At 41.3% G+C, this 18,513-nt stretch overlaps 4 protein-coding genes and 1 long non-coding RNA gene across 9 annotated transcripts in view; 4 read left to right on the forward strand and 1 right to left on the reverse strand.

Moving 5' to 3' along the window:
* The first annotated feature begins 402 nt into the window (after positions 1-402).
* Positions 403-6,123, forward strand: hyal2b (hyaluronidase 2b). 2 transcript variants are annotated; one of them, XM_052076878.1, is made up of 3 exons: positions 403-501; positions 2,019-2,968; positions 3,919-6,123. In XM_052076878.1, exons 2-3 carry the CDS (start codon positions 2,048-2,050, stop codon positions 4,393-4,395), a joined length of 1,398 nt encoding a protein of 465 aa, XP_051932838.1. In that variant the 5' UTR covers positions 403-501; positions 2,019-2,047; the 3' UTR covers positions 4,396-6,123. The 2 variants fall into 2 exon arrangements, with proteins under 2 accessions (XP_051932838.1, XP_051932837.1); XM_052076877.1 differs by lacking the exon at positions 403-501 and adding an exon at positions 828-1,254.
* Positions 6,124-6,460: 337 nt separating this feature from the next.
* Positions 6,461-7,282, reverse strand: LOC127608046 (uncharacterized). The gene is made up of 2 exons (XR_007964177.1): positions 7,135-7,282; positions 6,461-6,652 (listed from the first exon to the last, which is right to left on the reverse strand). It is a non-coding gene; the product is annotated as an uncharacterized LOC127608046 (long non-coding RNA).
* Positions 7,162-9,094, forward strand: abhd14a (abhydrolase domain containing 14A). The gene is made up of 4 exons (XM_052076900.1): positions 7,162-7,424; positions 7,542-7,657; positions 7,958-8,193; positions 8,369-9,094. Exons 1-4 carry the CDS (start codon positions 7,162-7,164, stop codon positions 8,549-8,551), a joined length of 798 nt encoding a protein of 265 aa, XP_051932860.1. The 3' UTR covers positions 8,552-9,094.
* A 154-nt stretch (positions 9,095-9,248) lies between these two features.
* LOC127608035 (aminoacylase-1A-like) lies at positions 9,249-17,134 on the forward strand. 4 transcript variants are annotated; one of them, XM_052076881.1, is made up of 15 exons: positions 9,249-9,594; positions 10,556-10,705; positions 11,588-11,652; positions 12,201-12,305; positions 12,679-12,773; positions 12,906-12,982; positions 13,714-13,803; positions 14,686-14,742; positions 14,838-14,911; positions 14,984-15,033; positions 15,305-15,449; positions 15,532-15,600; positions 15,676-15,755; positions 16,503-16,563; positions 16,661-17,134. In XM_052076881.1, the coding sequence occupies exons 2-15, from the start codon at positions 10,567-10,569 to the stop codon at positions 16,823-16,825; spliced, it is 1,272 nt and encodes a 423-aa protein (XP_051932841.1). In that variant the 5' UTR covers positions 9,249-9,594; positions 10,556-10,566; the 3' UTR covers positions 16,826-17,134. The 4 variants fall into 4 exon arrangements, with proteins under 4 accessions (XP_051932841.1, XP_051932840.1, XP_051932842.1 ...); XM_052076880.1 differs by having other exon boundaries at positions 9,249-9,523; XM_052076879.1 differs by lacking the exon at positions 9,249-9,594 and adding an exon at positions 9,647-10,145.
* The window catches only part of LOC127608023 (voltage-dependent calcium channel subunit alpha-2/delta-2-like), a 28,794-nt gene continuing 27,380 nt past the window's right edge, over positions 17,100-18,513 (forward strand). The window contains exon 1 of the mRNA XM_052076849.1: positions 17,100-17,240. Within this exon, the coding sequence (XP_051932809.1) occupies positions 17,203-17,240 (38 nt within the window). The 5' untranslated portion in view covers positions 17,100-17,202. The remainder of the gene's footprint in view (positions 17,241-18,513) is intronic.

The raw sequence follows: 18,513 nt of genomic DNA on the forward strand, positions 1-18,513 counted from the left end.
TAGAATTATTCCTGGCGCGTGTACTTTACAAACTCTTCAATTAATAATAATAATAGTACATTTCATTTATAAGCGCCTTTCAAAACACTCAAGGACACTTTACAATCAAAACAAGGACAATAAAACCACAGATAAAATTATAAAAAATAAAACGAGAGATGAATTTAAATTATCACCATCAACATGAATTAAGTATACAATCTGAGGTTTAGTGGTCGAAAATAAAATGATTTGGTAAGTGATGATAAATAAAGCCTTTTGAAAATGGTTAGAATTACAGTGCAGCAGACTCCTAACTGCCGAGACCTCTCAAATCTTCGTATCAGAAGATACAAGTCAATCAGAGGTGGAGTCTACTCGGTACTTATACAAGAGCCAAAGGTGGATTACAACACCGTCTCATTCCATTTCTTAAGTGAAGGCGCCGACACCTGTTATATAAAATAGCCTCAACTACACAAAGAACTCTAGGGAGTTATCCTGATTTTTGAGACCGAGGAGGTAAGATATACTTAGAAATATTATCGTAAAGTCACAGGTTTAGACGTTTGATTTCTTATGCCAAAACAGTATTGTTTTATTGATTTGCTTGCTCTCAAACATAGACAAAAAGTCATACATTTTGATGACATTCGTTCAGAGGTGTAATGATCTTAAACCAAGTATACGTTTTTGTACTGTGTCATATACGTACATAGTACATTATATAATGTTTAACTTTGGACAGAAATTTGATTCCGTTAAACCAAAACAAATAGAAATCAATTGTAAAGTAGACGCATAGTAGGAACGATTCACCAGCCGCTCGTTCTTTTCCGTCACCGGAAGTTGTTTCCGCCGAGTCTGTGAGTGGACAGCAGCGATTGAGGAACCAACGATTGGTTTTATCTTTAGGGGGGATTTATCAGTGTAGTATCAATAATTGACAAAATATAGATTTATCTAAGTACAAAAGCTGCCTCAACAGGACAAAGCTGTAGTATCCAATGAAGCAAAAAAAGTTATCACCCAAAATAGAGAGGAAATAATCGGATATATAAGTAGTTTTTTAATCTACTCGCACACCCCTACGGTTTCGAGATCGACTATTTCGCCTGTTAATGAAAAGTGGAGATCCCGTCCGTCATCTACCCTGCTGCGGTCTCCGTCTCCAAAGAGTGATTGTATTTTTCCCTTTAATGACCAGGATGCAGTGAAGAATTATGACGGTTGTAATTCTCATGGCAGGCCCGTGGAAAGCTCATTTATCGATCGGTGAGTAGAAGGAACTTGAACAGATCTGTCGGAAAAAAAGAGGACGTTCCACGTTGAGCGAACGCAGCATATTTGAATGATTCCGCTTGGAACTAAACCAAATACGGTGGTCAGGTTATTTAAAACCAATGAGGCTGTCAAACTCTTTTAGTACAGATACGGTTCTTGGAAGACATATATTTTTTAAGGAGTTCAACCACAGCCTATTTCCAAAATGCACATGCTGCTTTTGTGGACTGATGATGATTAACACTCAGAACATTTGGGACTTCTGTGAATTTATCACATATTCTTTTAACTTGAATGAATGGCTGTTTTATATGTATATGAAATAAAATCGATCGAACGGCTTCATAATTGGTTAAAATACTCTTTGTCAAAACAGCGCTTTTGAAAAAAAATCCCTCCATTGTTCACGCAGCCCAACCACGATTAGCCAAAATCTGCGAACAAGTCACCCCTTAAAAGTGATTCAAGATGCCTAGATTAATAGTTGAAACCCTAAATGTACCACAAACTTATCATTCTGAAACACTTGAAACGCTCAAAGCACGAAACATACGACAAACATTGTTATGCAGCAGTAAGGTTTTACTTATAAGAGAAATTCAAATGGTGAGCCCCCCCCCCCCAAAAAAAATCTGTGGGTAAGTGAAATTGCCACTGATGAACTACAATAATGCGGGCGGGGGTTCCACTGTACCCAGAAATTAGTTCTAAACAAAAAGATTATTGTCGCATGATTGATGTGCTCTTTTTGGCAGAGTTACAGGAGAAAAGGTGAGCGTTGGCCATGGGGGTTCTCTGGCTGCATTGCTTGATCCTGACTGTGACGACATGGACGGGGGTGTGTGTGACACATGCAAAGCAAACAAGATGGCCTTTATATTCCCAGACACCGGTTCTCTTGGCTTGGAATGCACCCACGCAGGACTGCGCCCCGAGGCACGGTGTGACTTTACCCTTGGACCAGTTTGACATTGTTGCCTCCCCCAACGAGGGCTTTGTCCGTCAAAACCTGACCATATTCTACAAGGAGCGCCTCGGCCTTTATCCTTATTACGAGCGTGATGGCACTGCAGTTAACGGGGGCCTTCCGCAGCTTGCCAGCCTGGTTGAACACTATGAAAAGATGCCAGAAGGTGTTCAGAAATATATACGGGAACCAGGGGCCAAAGGTTTGGCTGTTGTTGACTGGGAAGAGTGGCGCCCACTGTGGATCAGGAACTGGGATTCTAAAGACATCTATCGAAGTAAATCCCGGGAAATGGTGCTCAAAAAGAACCCGACTTTTACCCCGGAGCAAGCTGCAAAAGTGGCCCAGCAGGAGTTTGAGCTGTCCGCTCGTAAATTCATGTTGGAGACGCTGAAACTTGCAAAGAATTTGAGGCCCAATCAAGTGTGGGGCTTCTACTTATTTCCAGATTGCTACAATCACGACTACAGGAATGGCCTGAAGAACTACACGGGTCGCTGCCCCCAGCTGGAGATGGCCCGTAATGACCAGCTCAACTGGCTGTGGATGGAGTGCACGGCGCTTTTCCCTTCCATATACATGGGATCCGTGCTGCGCTCCACACATTACGGGCGCCTCTTCGTGCGCAACAGGGTGAAGGAGGCCATGCGCCTGGCGTCTGTCGGGGATGGCTTGGCGCGGCCGGTTTTCGTCTACACCCGACCTACGTACATCAATCAGATGGCTCTCCTCACCGAGGTCAGTTGGAGTCTGTTACCTCACAGTCACGAGCAGTAAAGTCACGTGTGCACAATCATAAAATCTTCGTGGACTATTCGCTTTTTTAACTCATACAAGTGTGAGAAGGAGTTTATCGGTGTTTATCAATGTTTCAAACTCAGATTTTACATTTACCAATCTCTGTGACCTGTATTGGGTTTTGATATTTCACATGCAATATACAGTTTTTTAGTATTTGGCATTGAACCACAAAATCATAGAGCAATTGTCAAGGAAGATGTGGATTGCCAGAAAGAGCGGAAATAGGCAACAATAAGGCAGAGTGTGTGGACATTTTGTAAGGCTGTCGGCAGTGATCGATCACGCCATTCATTGACTGCACTCACGCATTTGTGCAACAGAGGCTCTCCGCGCTGTGCTTTCTAGCCACAGGTATCAATGAAATTCGAAATGTATTATTGTAAAACACAAATTACAGGAAACTGTATTGCTACGGCTGTTAACCCTTCTGGGTGATATCACAAATTACTGTCATCATTGGGAGGTTTGCTCAAAAACATTCAGATTTTTCCCGTATTGGGAACCATCACATTCAATTACTTCCAAGTGGAGTTTGGATTTGAAAGATATTTTTTTATACAATGGGCCTGTACTTTTTTTGACACAACTCGTACATATGCCTTGCAATTGTCTGCCACCATTCCAGAGTGGAACCTGCCTCTTCACCCAAAGTCAGCTGGGCTAGGCTCCAGCACACCTGCAACCCGAGTGAGGACCAGCCCTATAGAAAAATGGATGGATACTTTTCAGAAAATGAAACTAAATTTGGTTTCCATACTGTAGAACCTTTAGGGTATTTAAAATTTGAGGTTGAACTGTGTTTGCACAAATGTTCTGCTGCACTGGATATGAGGGTCACAGTGGATTTGCTTTTAAATAGCCATTTAGTGTTTGGCTGCCTTTTGCAGATAGATCTGGTGTCCACCATCGGTGAGAGCGTCGCCCTGGGAGCAGCGGGAGTCATCTTCTGGGGAGACTCGTCCTACTCTAGTGACAGTAGCTGCTCGGCCCTTAAAGACTATCTCAGCGGAGCGCTGGGTCGCTACTTGCTCAACGTGTCCACAGCGGCGGAGCAGTGTAGTCGGGCACGGTGCAACATGCACGGCCGCTGTCTACGCAATCAGCCGGACGAGGACGTGTACTTGCACCTCAGCCTGTCAACGCACAGCATCAGTTGGCAGGACGGCCACCTGAAGGTGAACGGCAAGCCTGGCGAGCCCGAGCTGGCTCTTTTCCGTCAACACTTCCAGTGCCAGTGCTACACTGGCTACCACGGGGAGGCCTGTGCTCTGAGAGCCAAAGGGCAGAATAAAGCCCCCTCTGTTCTCGGAACATGGTCGCTTTGCTTTTTACTCCCACTTGGACTCCTCACTCTGTTACAGTGAGGAAATGAAGCAACTTAAAGTATTCACTGCGTGTGCCAAACAAACAAAAAAATATATCATAACAATAGTTGGGCTGTTTGACACGAAATTGCGCCAAGTTCCTGATCAAGAATAATAACAATACTGCTGAGTCACCGTTTGTCACTTATTTTGTGTGCAAGTGGGATTTTTCCAAATGTGGTCTTATTTTTCATTCACCCTCCCCAGGATCCTTCTAACAGAGTAGCGTGAGTGTGAGTCAAGCTTCACGAGAAGCTCACACATGCTAGACCGCATTCTGTATTCATTTTTTCATGACTGCTCATAACTTGGCTCAAAATCCATGCGAAGCCCGCATGCTCCATGGTGTCCTTGACCTCCAGATGGTGACTCTCTGTCTTGACCACAGTGTGCTTGTGAGACTGACGTTTTTGTTTTATTTCTTAAAACTGGAAATATCGGTGGAAGCTTTGCAAATGAAAATGAGCACTTTTTTTACATGCTGCACAAACAATTTTAAATTGTTGCTCACTTTGACCTCATCTAAAATCTGAACATTTCATTATGTCGTAAAATGCTGAATTATTACAAATCATACAAATTACTTTGCAGTTATCTTCAGTGTTATAATAATAATTTCAACATTTCACATAACATACCCCTCATCCCCCACCCCCATATTTTTTTCACTTCCAATTTATTTCCCTGCTACAATGTTTCGGATGTTTCTCAAAATAATATTTTTTGCTTTTAATCCTACCCTTTGCTTATAACACACACACACACACACACACAAACAAAACTTGACCATGACATGCCTGTATTTGTGCTTTTTATCAATGATCCAAAACAACGTGGCTGGGCCTGAACTCTTTTAGTTGAGAAATGTGATATTGCGGACAAGAGTTGATTAGTTTACAGATGCTACTGAAGTTTTGAATGCAGTGTTCATCTCAGCCTTCTATTTGTTTACGGTGTTTTGTAATAGTCCAAATTGCCTTCCAGTTTATCATAGGAAAAGTATACGAGTCTTTTGAGGAGGAAAGGGAAAGTAAAGGAAATGTAACGCTTGAATGATGTAGATGTCCTTCCATGTCAAGTACAAATAATCCATCTTTTCATCCTACTCTGGGAAAAAAAACACCGTCAGTATCTCTTTTAATGTATTTGTTTTATTGGACAATAATGAACTTTAAATTGCAGAATAGGTATTATTCACTCACAATTTAACTTTTAAGTCCTTGCATGTTGTTTCCTGTCTGAGTTCCTGCTCATGCAGCTGTGACGACAGCGGCTACTGAAGCTACATCAAACAAAATGCAGTATATTTCTGTAGTCATTGTTAGCTGGCGCTAGCAAAACAGATTATATATTAAATTGGTTCCATATTTATCATGCTGATGGGCCGAGTAAAAGGAAATTATAAATGCTGTTATGCAACACAATGTTTACAATGCTGCAAACGTTTTGAAATTCTGCACTTTAACACGTTTTCTGTTGAACAAGAGAACCTGTACAAACTTACAAACTTTGCTGCGTAAAGTTTGTACAGGGACATGAACTGTGCATTGTTGCATGTTTTTTTTTTTAATTTGGTATTTACATTTTGTTGTAAGATTCATTTTGCTCACATACTTTGATTTAAACCAGAAACAAACATGCTTGATGATATGTTTTTAATTCAGTATCTGACGATGTAATTTTGTCAATTTCTCATTTTTTACTACATTAAAACACATTTGAATGTAAGTTTGAACGTGTACAGCCTTTCTCTATTTTAACTTTTAACTATTTTACTTCATGTGTAGTACAGTATTTCCTGAACAAAAATACTGTATTACGAAATAACGCGCACATGTATTTTTAACACGTATAGGCGGTATTAAGTTACAGGAAATTACGTTTGTTGTTGTGTGCATCACGTAATGTAGTCCGTCAAGCAACAAAGATTTAAAAGGCCAACGTTTTTAACATGCTCTATCATACAATTTGTTTACATGTATCAACATTCGTGCATGACAGCAATTGCAACAAATGCGTTTAGAGTTAATTTATAACTAAACACGACATTTTTTTTGTAAAGTTACGTAGTACAAATCGAGTGTCGGTTAGCTGCATTAAATTTCTTTTCGGTGTCTTGCATTTAATACTAAGCCAACCAACGGCAAGCCTCTTAAAACAGCTTATATTAATTAACCAGAACAGTTTGAATCAGGAGACATGACGATAAAGAAGACAACATCGTCTTTTCGTCAGTGATTGTCCTGCAGTGCCTTCTCTTGTTTCGGTATGTTTTACGCAGTTTTTAATAATTAATCTACAGCATCCCATTGAGACGCATAGCATACTTAGCTAACATTGTTAGCTTTGATTCATCTCAGGTTGGGATGGGTTGAAGAATTTATTTAGCAATATGATGATTATTGTGGTTGTGGTTAGTAGTGGTGTAGAAATACACCGAATCATACTTGGAGCTTGGCTTACTATGTTGCCACTTAACCAGTGCATTCAAATGCAGTTGTACATCACTGCAAACTCCAAACAGCATTGTTGTTTTTTAAAGGGGGACGATTTAATACAGAACTTGTATTGAGTATCATAAAATGTTCAGAATATTACCGTTTATTAGAATCACAAGTATATTTCTGTGTGTTAACATTTGTGGATAAGGCATTTATTTCCATAACAAATCATGTTGTTGTTTTTTAATAGTTTAGACACGTTTAATCCATTTGGTTTGAATAAGATCCATAAATGCACCTTTTCCAAGTCGTTCATTTCGCAGAAATGAATTTCCTGCGGAATCGTATGGTGGTCCTGGGCATGGTGTTATTGGCCACCTTACTGCTATACCTGCTGCTGCCCTCCATTCGTCATGGCAACATGGAGCCGTCCTTCAATGTACAAAGACTTGGGCTCTTCGCCACATCCCCGCCTCCGCTTCCCAACATCAACGTGTCAGTTCGTACAGGACACCTGCCCGGGGACCCGCCGCTTTTTTTCAGAGAAGCCTTACCCATTGACAGTACTGGACGACAGATACTGCCCAGGTGACAGCACAGCTGACTAAACTCTACAAATCTCCTAAACTCTCAGTTACAACTTCAACTATTAAAGTTAGGTTGATTCTCAGATGAGCGCTGCAACGCCATTTTATCTCATTGCAGGCTACAAGTCGTGCTTCTGCATGGCCAAGCCTTCACATCAAAAACATGGGAAGAACTAGGTACCATGGCCCTACTTGCCACTAATGGATATCAGGCCTTAGCCATGGACCTACCAGGTAAAGTACTTATACAACAGTCAGGTTTAGAGAAGGTTAATTGTGCTGTAAATGCTAAATTCAATTCTGAGGGCACACCCAATTTCAATAAAAGAATTGCAGCATTCTTTCCAATATGTCTGATCATGACTATATCGCAGCAAAACCTAAAATCGGTTCACTGATGCGCAGTGTGCCCTTGTGGTTTTAAATATGAAAATATTTTCTTTGACCAATGAGAAATGATCAGTCTGTATTTCACATTTAAATTACACTTATGCAATATGTCTGTAATCTCTCTTCAATACCTTTTTTCCCCAGGTTATGGTAAATCGCCCGACTCTGAGGCCCTAAAGAGAGATCAGAGTCGAGTGGACCTGCTCTCCAGGTTCATGGAGTCATTGGGTGTGAGGGCAGCGGTGCTTGTGAGTCCTTCCATGAGCGGTCATTACTCCATCCCATTCCTTATGAAGAACAGCGCACAGCTGCGAGGCTTTGTTCCCATAGCGCCTGTCGGTACACGCAGTTACACGGCACAACAGTATCAGAATATCCAGGTGAGGGAAGGTGCTACATCACAATAATAGGATCTAAATCGAAATTCTGATGTAACTAAGATGATAATATGCAGTTTTCATTGCCATTGTCAGGCGGGTGGCACACGATTTTCTATTAATCTTTATGCCAAGCTAACCAGCTACGGTCTTATTTTGACTCCAATGTACTCTTCAGACACCCACCCTCATTGTGTTCGGAGCCCTCGACACTAATCTAGGCGCCCAGTCCCACAAGAACCTGGCCCAGCTTCCTCATCATGCTGTTCTCAAGCTGGACGGCGCTCGCCACGCGTGCTACATGGACAAACCTGGAACCTTTCACCAAGGGCTGATCGACTTTCTTGGGAAGCTGAAGTGAGATGGGCTGCATTAAAGATGGACTGGAAAAAAATGAGGAGGGACTTGGGTTTGCTTGGTATGAATTTAGTGAGCTTGCTTTCGGGAAAATACAATGACAAAAATGTTGTTATTGTCTTGAGACAATAATTATAAGCTGTATGATATGGATAAAACTGAGGTAAGGCATGATCAGATTTCTTACTCTCCATTATTTATTCATCTTCATCATGAAACAATGTGTGCAATAAGCCCTCACTTGTACCGTCATGTGACATTTCTCTATGCATGCAAAAAACAAAAAAAAATTGAGTTTGCATCAGTGTTGCCATTTTTGTAGGTGACATGAGAGTTGATGGCTGTAAATTGTGCGGAATGTGGCAACAGCAGGTGCATGTGCCCTGGGAAAAGCTTGTGGTCACTGTTCATTTGAACCATTCCAACCGAGCGCAAAAGATGAAAAACTAAGCAAAAAAGACACTCTTTGGAACAGAAAATGTGAGGAAGTTAATATATAAAAACATGTTTGTGTATATGACAATAAAGTAGCAACTAATATACAGTATTTGCAGCAAGTGTGGACATTTTATGTATGTAAACCAGTCTCCTAATTTACAATATATAAACTTGGAGACTGTTTTACATGCATGTTCTTGAGCATTTCTCTTACATCGAACTCGACCCAAGGAATGACAACATTTCTGTGAAATCTCAGGCTACTCTTGCAAAGTCACGCGTCCTGGTGCTTTGTCTGCAATCGCTGACTTCCTCCACCATCCCTTCTTTCACTCGAAGCAACATTGACATTTATGTGGATAATGGCGTCGATCGCGCCTGTTACTTTGAAGGGCCCGGAGCTCGTGTGGTTGTAAAAGACTGGATGAATAATTGACAGGAATTTTCCACCAAACAGCACTTTCTAATTACCGGTACTGTGGTTGTCAACTGGTGTTAGCAGAGACATTTTACACGAAACTGAAACCATCAAACAAGGGCAACGTAAACCAGGGTATGCGTTCTTAATGGACTTACTATACAGTAAATCTTCTTGTGTAGCTAATTAAGGTAAGCAAGCAACTCCAATTTTAGCAGCTGCGATAATCTACTCATTGACTGCTTCCAAATTATGCAATACCACGTGTTGAGCTCACTTGAATCAACTGTGCTTTAAATGTCACTGTACGCCCGTAGTGGATTGAGTCAGCATTTGTCAAATACAGTGTATACATTGTTTTTAAGACAGTCGCTGAGCTTGCAAAAAAATAGATTTGATGCATCTTCTTCAGCAGGATAGAAAATAAACTTAAGAGCTTTCAAAGACACAAAGGGAAACATTTATGACCATTTATGACTTCCATATTGAAACCACAATGAGATGTCTTGGATTTCAGCCAAAATGTAAAATTTTATGTATTTCAATCAGAAACGACCACTGACGTCTGACTACCGTGACTAGATTTGAATCGCTGTTGTTACCTTTTATTTTGAAATGAATTTTCTAGCTGTCTTTACCGTACTGCTGAAATAAAACGTGCGACAAATTTTGAGTGCGAGCGTCTACCACTTGTTTATGCCTGAAAAGCTGCCCGGCAGTTAGTTGACAGCGACTCAGCCCGGTGAGTACTCGTGTCGAACTTCAAAAACCAACAGAATAAACATATTTAAAAGTCACCTATAAAGTGCTTTATAATAAAGTTGAGTTGAGGGTGCTCTGCTTGTCAACTACACGGCTAGCGCGTTTAGCAACTACCTTCCACATTGTACGTCTGTTTATCCTTTATAAAGCCTCCTTGCTGCCCGTCTTCAAAGTCCTCCTCAAAACTCACTTGTATTCTTTGGCATTCGACTCAGCATGACTTAGATTTGTTCTTGGTTTTACTGTTTGGTGCTTTCTACCGCATTTATTACCGGTTTGTCTTACTGTTTATTGTGCATGTTAAATTGCTCCATGTACAGCACTTTGTATGTAGCGATGGCTGTTTGAAAGTGCTCTATAAATACTGTTGACTTGACTTGACTTTATCAGAGGACGTCGCCATGCTCCCTGACAAAGAAGACGGAGACGGATCAGGGGGAGCAGGTGGACAAATTATGTCTCCCAAGGGTGAGGACCCTTCTGTCAGTCTGTTCAGAGAGTACCTCCGCCTCAGGACGGTCCATCCAGAGCCAGACTATGGTAAGTTTTCAACTTGACATGAGGGGAATGTCACTTAACAGACAAAACAGGTAGACTGGCAGACTGTTGCGTCATTTGGAGAGATCCATTCTGAGAGCTGCATTAACAATGTTCAGTTGTAATGATGACACTTTTACAGAATGTTTCCAAATCTGACACAGTAGTAAAAGGACAAAAACACACACACAGAGGACTCACAAAGTATTTAGCAATGTTAAAATAAACAAACCCAAACGTGGTGAATATACAGCATCTCTCAAAAGTCAGTTCACTCCTTAACATTGTTGTCTCGGTTGTATTATATCTTTCCTTGGGTCTACACTAAAATGTTTTTTTTAAATCATTTAAAATTGCCAGTGCAATTACAAGTCGTACTTGCAAATTAGAAGGTGTTATCTGGCAACTGGTTGTTGCAGTGCACGGTTCAAAAACGGAAAAAAAAGAGTGCCAGTAATTAACACCTCGCTCCTAAAGATGTTGCCCATATTAATAGTTTAACACATAAATATAGAACTACAATTCCAAAACACTTGAATATGGTTTCAAACTCATTTTACAACATGAAAATATGTGGCCAACAACCCCGGCTAACTTTTGCTGATCACCAACATACAGAGCAAAGACCTCCGTCATGTCGGCTCACTTCACTTCCTTGACACCAATTACTAATTTCAAATGCGCCGGGGCTTTGGCGCAAAATGCCTATTGGTGTGTTTTTCAGTAAATAACCAAAAATACGCTTCACATTAAAAAAAAATCCAATGTAGATTCGTAAATAGTGAGAAGCAAGTCGGTGGGCGTTCACTCCATCTTTAAATAAGCTGTTCATCTTGAAACAAATAGTTTGACACCTTGTGCTTTTTTCTCATGGCTCATTTCTAGATGGCGCACTGCGGTTTCTGGACAGAATCGCAGTGGAACTTGGGCTGCCTATCAAGAAGATAGAGGTGTGTTTCCAAGATGACACATTCTTTCCTTCCAACAATTAGAATACAACCGCTTATTCTCTTTTGATTTGCCACTATAGAATAAAAACACAATAAACTGACTTTACGTACATTGGCATCTCAAACTTGGGTACCTTCCAAGCTTTTCAGCTGCAGGATGACCTGCCAGAATTAGAAATCATATTTGTTGCCAACTAAAATTCATATAAAATCTAACAACGGCTTTGTCCAAATTCATATGACGCGTCATCCAACGGCCAAATTAGAACATAACTTCTGGTGTCCTTTGACTACACGCCCGTGTCCAGATTCACGCGGCCTTCGAATCTAGCCTTCAAATCTGGCCTTTCTTTCCATGGAGACGGTCCATGAGGGAAAGGGAAATTCGCCACGGTTTTTGCGGTCGAACGGAGGGTACATGAGGGGGAGCTTGCAAAGGGTCTTTTGAAAGATTTATTTGTAATTTGCCGCACTTGTCAGTCATTGTAATTTCTTCAAATGCTTTCCACAAATTCCTTCAAGGAGACTCGGTTTGTTTCTCTCGGCAGGTTTGTCCAGGCAAAGTCGTGACCATCTTAACCTGGCAAGGGACGAACCCCAACTTGAAATCTGTTTTATTGAATTCGCACACCGACGTTGTTCCAGTTTTTCAGGTACACCCCCCGCTGGGACTTTACCAGTGACTTAGCACGAATGCTGCTAGGTTTTAGCATCATCATTTGAATCTCGGCTCCGGCTTTCTGGTGGAATGTTCATGTTTTCCCTGTGCCTGGTTCGTTGAAGAGTCTAAATCGACTGTTGGTGCGAATGTGAGTGTAAATGGTTGTTTGTCTGAATTTGTCCTTTGAGACGCTGGCAAACAGTCCGGGGCCTCTTGCCTCAAGTCAGCTGGGACAGACACCAGGTCACCCGCGACCTCAATGAGAAAAAACCCCTGTTGTAAATGGATGCATGGGTGTCAACACCGCTTGCCCATTATTTTTTTGTCGACATATCCAAATACAGATTTGTCATTGTCCTCTCCAGGAGCACTGGATACACGACGCTTTCAGCGCTTTCAAAGATGCAGAAGGCAACATTTACGGCCGCGGCTCGCAGGATATGAAATGTGTGACAATACAGTGGGTATAAAAAGCCTGGACAACTCTTCTACACGCTACACAGAAAATCATACTCCTCCTCCTCTGTTGTTGTAAACTATGAGAACAATTCACCCTGCAGATTTCCTCTTCAGACTTGTTTTCTCTGCGCAGGTACATTCAGGCTGTGAGACGGCTGAAAGCCGAGGGGCAGAAATTTTTGCGTACTCTGCACTTAACGTTTGTTCCTGGTAAGTCATTCTGGCTTTTCTCGTATTTAATTTAAACCTCTCATTACATCTCTGAGAACATCATGGGCAGTGAACTTCTGCTCAATTGACACTTTTCCCCCCCTTGTGGAAGGCGATTGTCCTTCACGTGGTTCCACCTGAAATTGAAACTCCGACTAATGCAAATTTTAAAGAGTTTACTGAGCCTTACTTTGTTGCACTAACAAGTGAAATCGAAGACGAAAAATGAGGCAACAACTCTGCCACAATCAAAATATTGTTATGTTTTGATTGTCTTTAAACAAAACCATAATGTTGAACACTCTGATGATAGTTTGGATACACATAAGACACATCAGACATTTTAAAACATTTTCTAGCTGTGGAATTCGCCCAAAATGGCTGCTTCAACCCAAAAGGGTCGACTTTTACATGCCTCCTGAATTTTTTTCAAACATTGCAGATGGCGCCACTGAGTAAGTTTTAGCGGGCTGTGTTTGGGACCCCAATGAGGATTTTTTTTTTGGCGGTTTGGGACTGCCCAAAAAAACCACACACACAAAAAAACAAATTTTTGTGAAGAAAAACAAAAATCTTCTGCAATACCGAGCCCTCCTGAAAGGCGATTAATTTGTCGGAAGAATAATACATCTCCTCGTGCTGGATTTGTAATAATAACCACAAAATATAAATTCTGTCTTCAAATGACATGCATTTCGATTCGACTATTCTGATGGCTTTTCGTCTTGCAGATGAAGAAGTTGGGGGTGAGAAAGGCATGGAAACATTTGTCAGGCATCCCGAGTTCCAGAAATTAAACATTGGCTTCGCCCTGGATGAAGGTAAATAGATAACGCATCAAGTTAACAACCTCTAGCTTCAGCTTTTGAGAGTGCTCAGTGACTTATTTGAAACAAACAGGTTAATGTGTCACGATGGTGCTGAATTTGATCATGTCGGCGTGTAGTATGAACCTGGATCTTAAAGCATATTTTGATCTATCCTAGTTGCACATTTAGTACATGACCCCATTGAGATGTCACTGTTATAATTGGGAGATTCGTGGTTTTGGCACTCTTCAATACTTTGGGCCGTCAACGATGACAAAAGTGAAATGCAATGCTATGCAGTTTTACCGGTGAATTGTGATTAGATAGCGCAATTCACTGGGGCCCTAATTTTCTATTTAAGGTACTTTTTATATACTTGATTAAATACTATATGATGAAGTGTGCATTATAGAAGAAAAGCAACTTGTTTGTCGAAAGCTCCATAAGCAATTTCAGTCTCCCTTGAATCTGAAATCCTTTGTCACAAAATAATTTAAAAGTGAGTTAATAATTATTAAAAACAAAAAAATAAAAGCTTCCTCCCTTATATCCTCAGCCTTCAACTCCTTTGCATTATATCACCGGTATTGCTCGGATTTTATTGTCAGCAAATTTAAAAATGATACGATGTGACGTGGCTGATGATTACAATCCATCGCTCTGGTAGTTTAAAAAAGAGAAGCTTTTTTTTTTTTTTAATCCTGTGTGTGTGTGTGTGTGGTTTTCTATTAGTAATCCACATGCAATGGACAACCTTCTGTCGATATGGAGGCTGCACACAAACGATGTAGCTGGATTTCAATTGTCATTTAGATGAGCGCTTGGTCGAGTTGTATTGGTGCTGTAGATGGTACACTCCTGGTTTATAGTTTAGACTCCTTATCTGCTCTGTAGGTCTGGCCAATCCAGGTAATGCCTTCACTGTCTTTTATGGAGAAAGGAACGTCTGGTGTGAGTACAAAATTCCACCATTCTATGAGAAATTAATCCTTTCCAGTTGCTCAAGTTGACGTTAAATCAAAACAGTGGGTTGTCTTCTTTCCAAGGGATTACCATCCGCTGTCCAGGCAGGCCCGGTCATGGCTCCAGGTTTGTGGAGAACACGGCGGCTGAGAAGCTGGTGAGTTTCTGAGTTTTGTGTTGGTGTCTGTCCAAACTGACACGCACAACGCTGGTCCTTTGTCTTTTACAGCGCCGCGTCATCAACTCATTCCTGGGTTTTAGAGAGAAGGAAAAACAGAGGTAACAGTGGAAGATTGTATTGAAGTGTCCATGTTTTAGATATGTCCTTTCAGAAACGAGGCCTGATGGTGCTGGTGCGGGCCTTTGAGCGCGCGTGTGAGTGTTTTGGGCTTGAGCTGCCAGTTGTGAAACTCTTCTTCGAGTGTATGTCTTGAGTTTGTGTGTTGTACTGCCCCCTGGTGGCACACAACACCATACTTCAATGGTCCAAAATGAAAATGAGTTTGCGTGTGGTATAAAGTGTACCATCCTCATCATGTGTCAATTCCAGGCTAAACACCAGCCAGTGCCTCACGCTCGGTGATGTCGCCACAGTGAATCTGACTATGGTGAAAGGGGGTGTGGCCTACAATGTCATTCCAGCTGAAATGGACGCCGGCTTTGACCTGAGGATCCCGCCAACAGTCAATCTCCAGGTGAGTGTTTTTACGTATGCTGGAGGAGGTGCGTGATTCGTTCAATTCAGCTTAACACACATTTTGCTTCTCATCACATCAGGAGTTTGAAAAGATGATCCAGGGTTGGTGTAAAGAAGCAGGCGATGATGTCACCTATGACTTTGCTCAGGTTGGCACATTTCCCGCTTGGATTCGTGTCTAACTACTGCTTAAAAGTTGAATTGGCTACCACTGTTTTGTGCAGAAACACATGAACCAGAACATGACGTCCACACAAGAGAGTGATCCCTGGTGGAATGCTTTTAGTCAAACCTGCAAAGAAATGTGAGTTGCATGTTCACCCCACCACATCCCGGACAGACTCATTTTTGTACACCGTGTTGTCACACTAAAATCACTCATGTTCAGGTCATTGTGAATTTATGGATATGAACGAGCAATTGCGGGTAATTTTAATGGAATTTATCATATTTAAGCAATAAATATAACAATTCACTTTTGTCATCGGTAAATAAATATCCATGCAAAATACAGTGTTTTCCATGCATGCTAGAGGATTACGTTAATTGCCCCTTCCCCCAACTCCACTTGAGCTCAGACGTATCAGAAGCTTGCTCGTAAGATGGATATGATAGATAGATTGATACTGTAGAGCAGCGGTGTCAAACTCATTTTTGTCACGGGCCACATTGTAGTTCCGGTTTGACACAGCAAATTGATGAATAACTAGTTTCTAAAATCAGAAGACAAGAATAAGGACTGTTCTTGTGCATTAATTATCACAATTTGAAATTGTGGTTCAGACTTTAGCAAGCATCATGGATCTTGACATGCTTAATTTGCTTTTGCGGGCCACTTAAAATGATGTAGCTGGTCAGATCTGGCCCCCAGGCCTCGACTTTAACACCTGTGCTATAGAGTGTTCATTCATCCCATCAGGGACATTTAATAGCTACACCGGTGTTGTATGGGCCCAAAACGTGGTATGATATACTTGGGCACCTTCATAATACCCAAAATTTTGGTTTGTAAAGTTTGACTCGTCTTATCGTGTGTTGAAAATGTCTGCAGGGATATGACTCTACAAAAGGAGATATTTCCTGCCGCCACCGACAGCCGTTTCATCCGAGCCGTGAGTCTTTATTTGCCCTCCATTTGTGACTGTTCCCTCCCACTAGTTTTTGCAGTCTGTTACTTTGTGTCGAGCCCTTGTGCTGTCTGTCCTTTAGGTGGGGATTCCTGCCATTGGCTTCTCCCCAATGAACCACACACCCATCCTACTGCATGACCACAATGAATATCTGAACGAACGTGTGTTCCTGAGAGGCATCGATGTGTACAAGAAGCTCATCCCAGCTCTCGCCAACGTACCCGCCTCTCCAGATGAGGCCTAAGTGCTCGTTTTGCATAATTACCAAAGAAATATGACAAGGCAACAAATTAGGCCTTGGCAACAGTGATTATTTTGATAATAATTATTTTGATTTATTTTCTTTATAAAAGGCTTTCCCACTGTTAATGTACGGGTGTAATCTTAAAATTAAATCTGCCGTGGAGATTCGGTTGTCTGACTAAAATTAAAATCATTAAACAATCACGTAAAGATAGCTACGGATAAATCAAAAGCACTTTTTGAATGAACTTGTCACCCCTACAGTTTCATTTAATAAAGTGCATTTCAATAAATATACAGTATGTGATCAAATTTTCCTCATTTATTTTTCACACTGACATGAACTTGGAGCAAGTTTCCTGACGGCCTGCAGCATCGATGGTTAACCTCCAGCCGACCACCTGCTTCAAGGACAGGCAAGAAATCTGTGACATTTAGCAAATGTCATGTTCAGTACATTATCATTTAAAACTTAAATCTTAATGTGTGCCCGCAACTTTTATTTGTGCCATCCTCTGTTAGCTGGAGTATTTAATGATTTGTTCCACGTCAGTATTTTATATATCATCTTAAATAATTTGGTGATTCGTTGTAAATATGTTGAATGAATAAGAAAAATTACACAGGCAATTCACATTAAAAAAAAAAATTTTTTCAATAAATGCTTAAAAGAAACACTTGGTTGACTGGTTAGCATATCCGCCTCACAGTGCAGAGGTTGTGGGTTCGAATCCGGGTCCTGGCCCTCCGGTGTGGAGTTTGCATGTTCTCCCCGTGCCTGCACGAGTTTTCTCTACGTACTCCGGTTTCCTCCCACATTCCAAGAACATCCGTGGCACGTGAATTATTTGATCACTAAATGGTCCTTAGGCGTGACTGTGAGTGTCAATGGTTGTTTGTTTATGTGTGCATAATAAACTGAGTTTCGGGTGAACCCCGCCTAATGCCCGAAGTCGGCTGCGATAGGCTTGGGCCTTATTCTTCCCTGTATTTTAATGTTGGTCATGCAGCATGTATTTGAACAGTGAATTGTTGTTTTAGGCAGTACTTGGTGTAAATATTTGAGAACTAGATAACAACTTTATAGACATTTTATCAATACAGTTTTTGCTAGTGTTTAAAATGTGCAGTTAACTGTAACCATACCCTAATAGTTTTACACGTTTATTTATTCCTTCCAATTTATATTCAACCTAGTGGCTTTAAAATAAATGCCAGTACACAGCTTTGGGGACAAAATACGCTTATTCCTTAGGATGCAAGAGGCTGCTTTAGCTTGCAAGATGATCTATTACATAGACTGAATATAACAAACGCACAGTTCTAAATCCGGTTCGAGACCCAATAGAGTGAAATTGAGATGGAATAAGTGAGTGAGAAATCTCCACTTATTTTTATTTGCAAGGCTGTTTACATGACTCGTGTGTTCACATTCACAGTTCAGCTCCCTTTGGAGATCTCGTCCAATTAACGGTGTTTGCCTCTCCATGGGGAACGGGCAGGAAGGCTGCGCAGTCAGTAATTAGTCTTGGCTCTCCCCAGGACATGACAGCTGTATTGGCACATGGAGGAGCCGCCAGGGACACGACTTAAAGCTGCACCCACATCTGCCCTCCCCAAGCGAGCATAGATCGGTTCAGTTTTATGATCACCTTGATTATTGAACGCGCACACAGACATACAAGAGTG

Source organism: Hippocampus zosterae, chromosome 9 (genome assembly GCF_025434085.1).
Source record: "Hippocampus zosterae strain Florida chromosome 9, ASM2543408v3, whole genome shotgun sequence".
NCBI classification, from domain to species: domain Eukaryota; kingdom Metazoa; phylum Chordata; class Actinopteri; order Syngnathiformes; family Syngnathidae; genus Hippocampus; species Hippocampus zosterae.

Coding starts and splice junctions, on each gene's coding strand:
- hyal2b (XM_052076878.1), top strand. CDS start 2,048: ATGGGGGTTCTCTGGCTGCATTGCTTGATCCTGACTGTGACGACATGG. Junction 2,969..3,918: donor AGATGGCTCTCCTCACCGAG/GTCAGTTGGAGT, acceptor TGCCTTTTGCAG/ATAGATCTGGTGTCCACCAT.
- abhd14a (XM_052076900.1), top strand. CDS start 7,162: ATGAATTTCCTGCGGAATCGTATGGTGGTCCTGGGCATGGTGTTATTG. Junction 7,658..7,957: donor CTTAGCCATGGACCTACCAG/GTAAAGTACTTA, acceptor TTTTTTCCCCAG/GTTATGGTAAATCGCCCGAC. Junction 8,194..8,368: donor AACAGTATCAGAATATCCAG/GTGAGGGAAGGT, acceptor TGTACTCTTCAG/ACACCCACCCTCATTGTGTT.
- LOC127608035 (XM_052076881.1), top strand. CDS start 10,567: ATGCTCCCTGACAAAGAAGACGGAGACGGATCAGGGGGAGCAGGTGGA. Junction 14,912..14,983: donor ACACGGCGGCTGAGAAGCTG/GTGAGTTTCTGA, acceptor TGTCTTTTACAG/CGCCGCGTCATCAACTCATT. Junction 16,564..16,660: donor ACAGCCGTTTCATCCGAGCC/GTGAGTCTTTAT, acceptor TCTGTCCTTTAG/GTGGGGATTCCTGCCATTGG.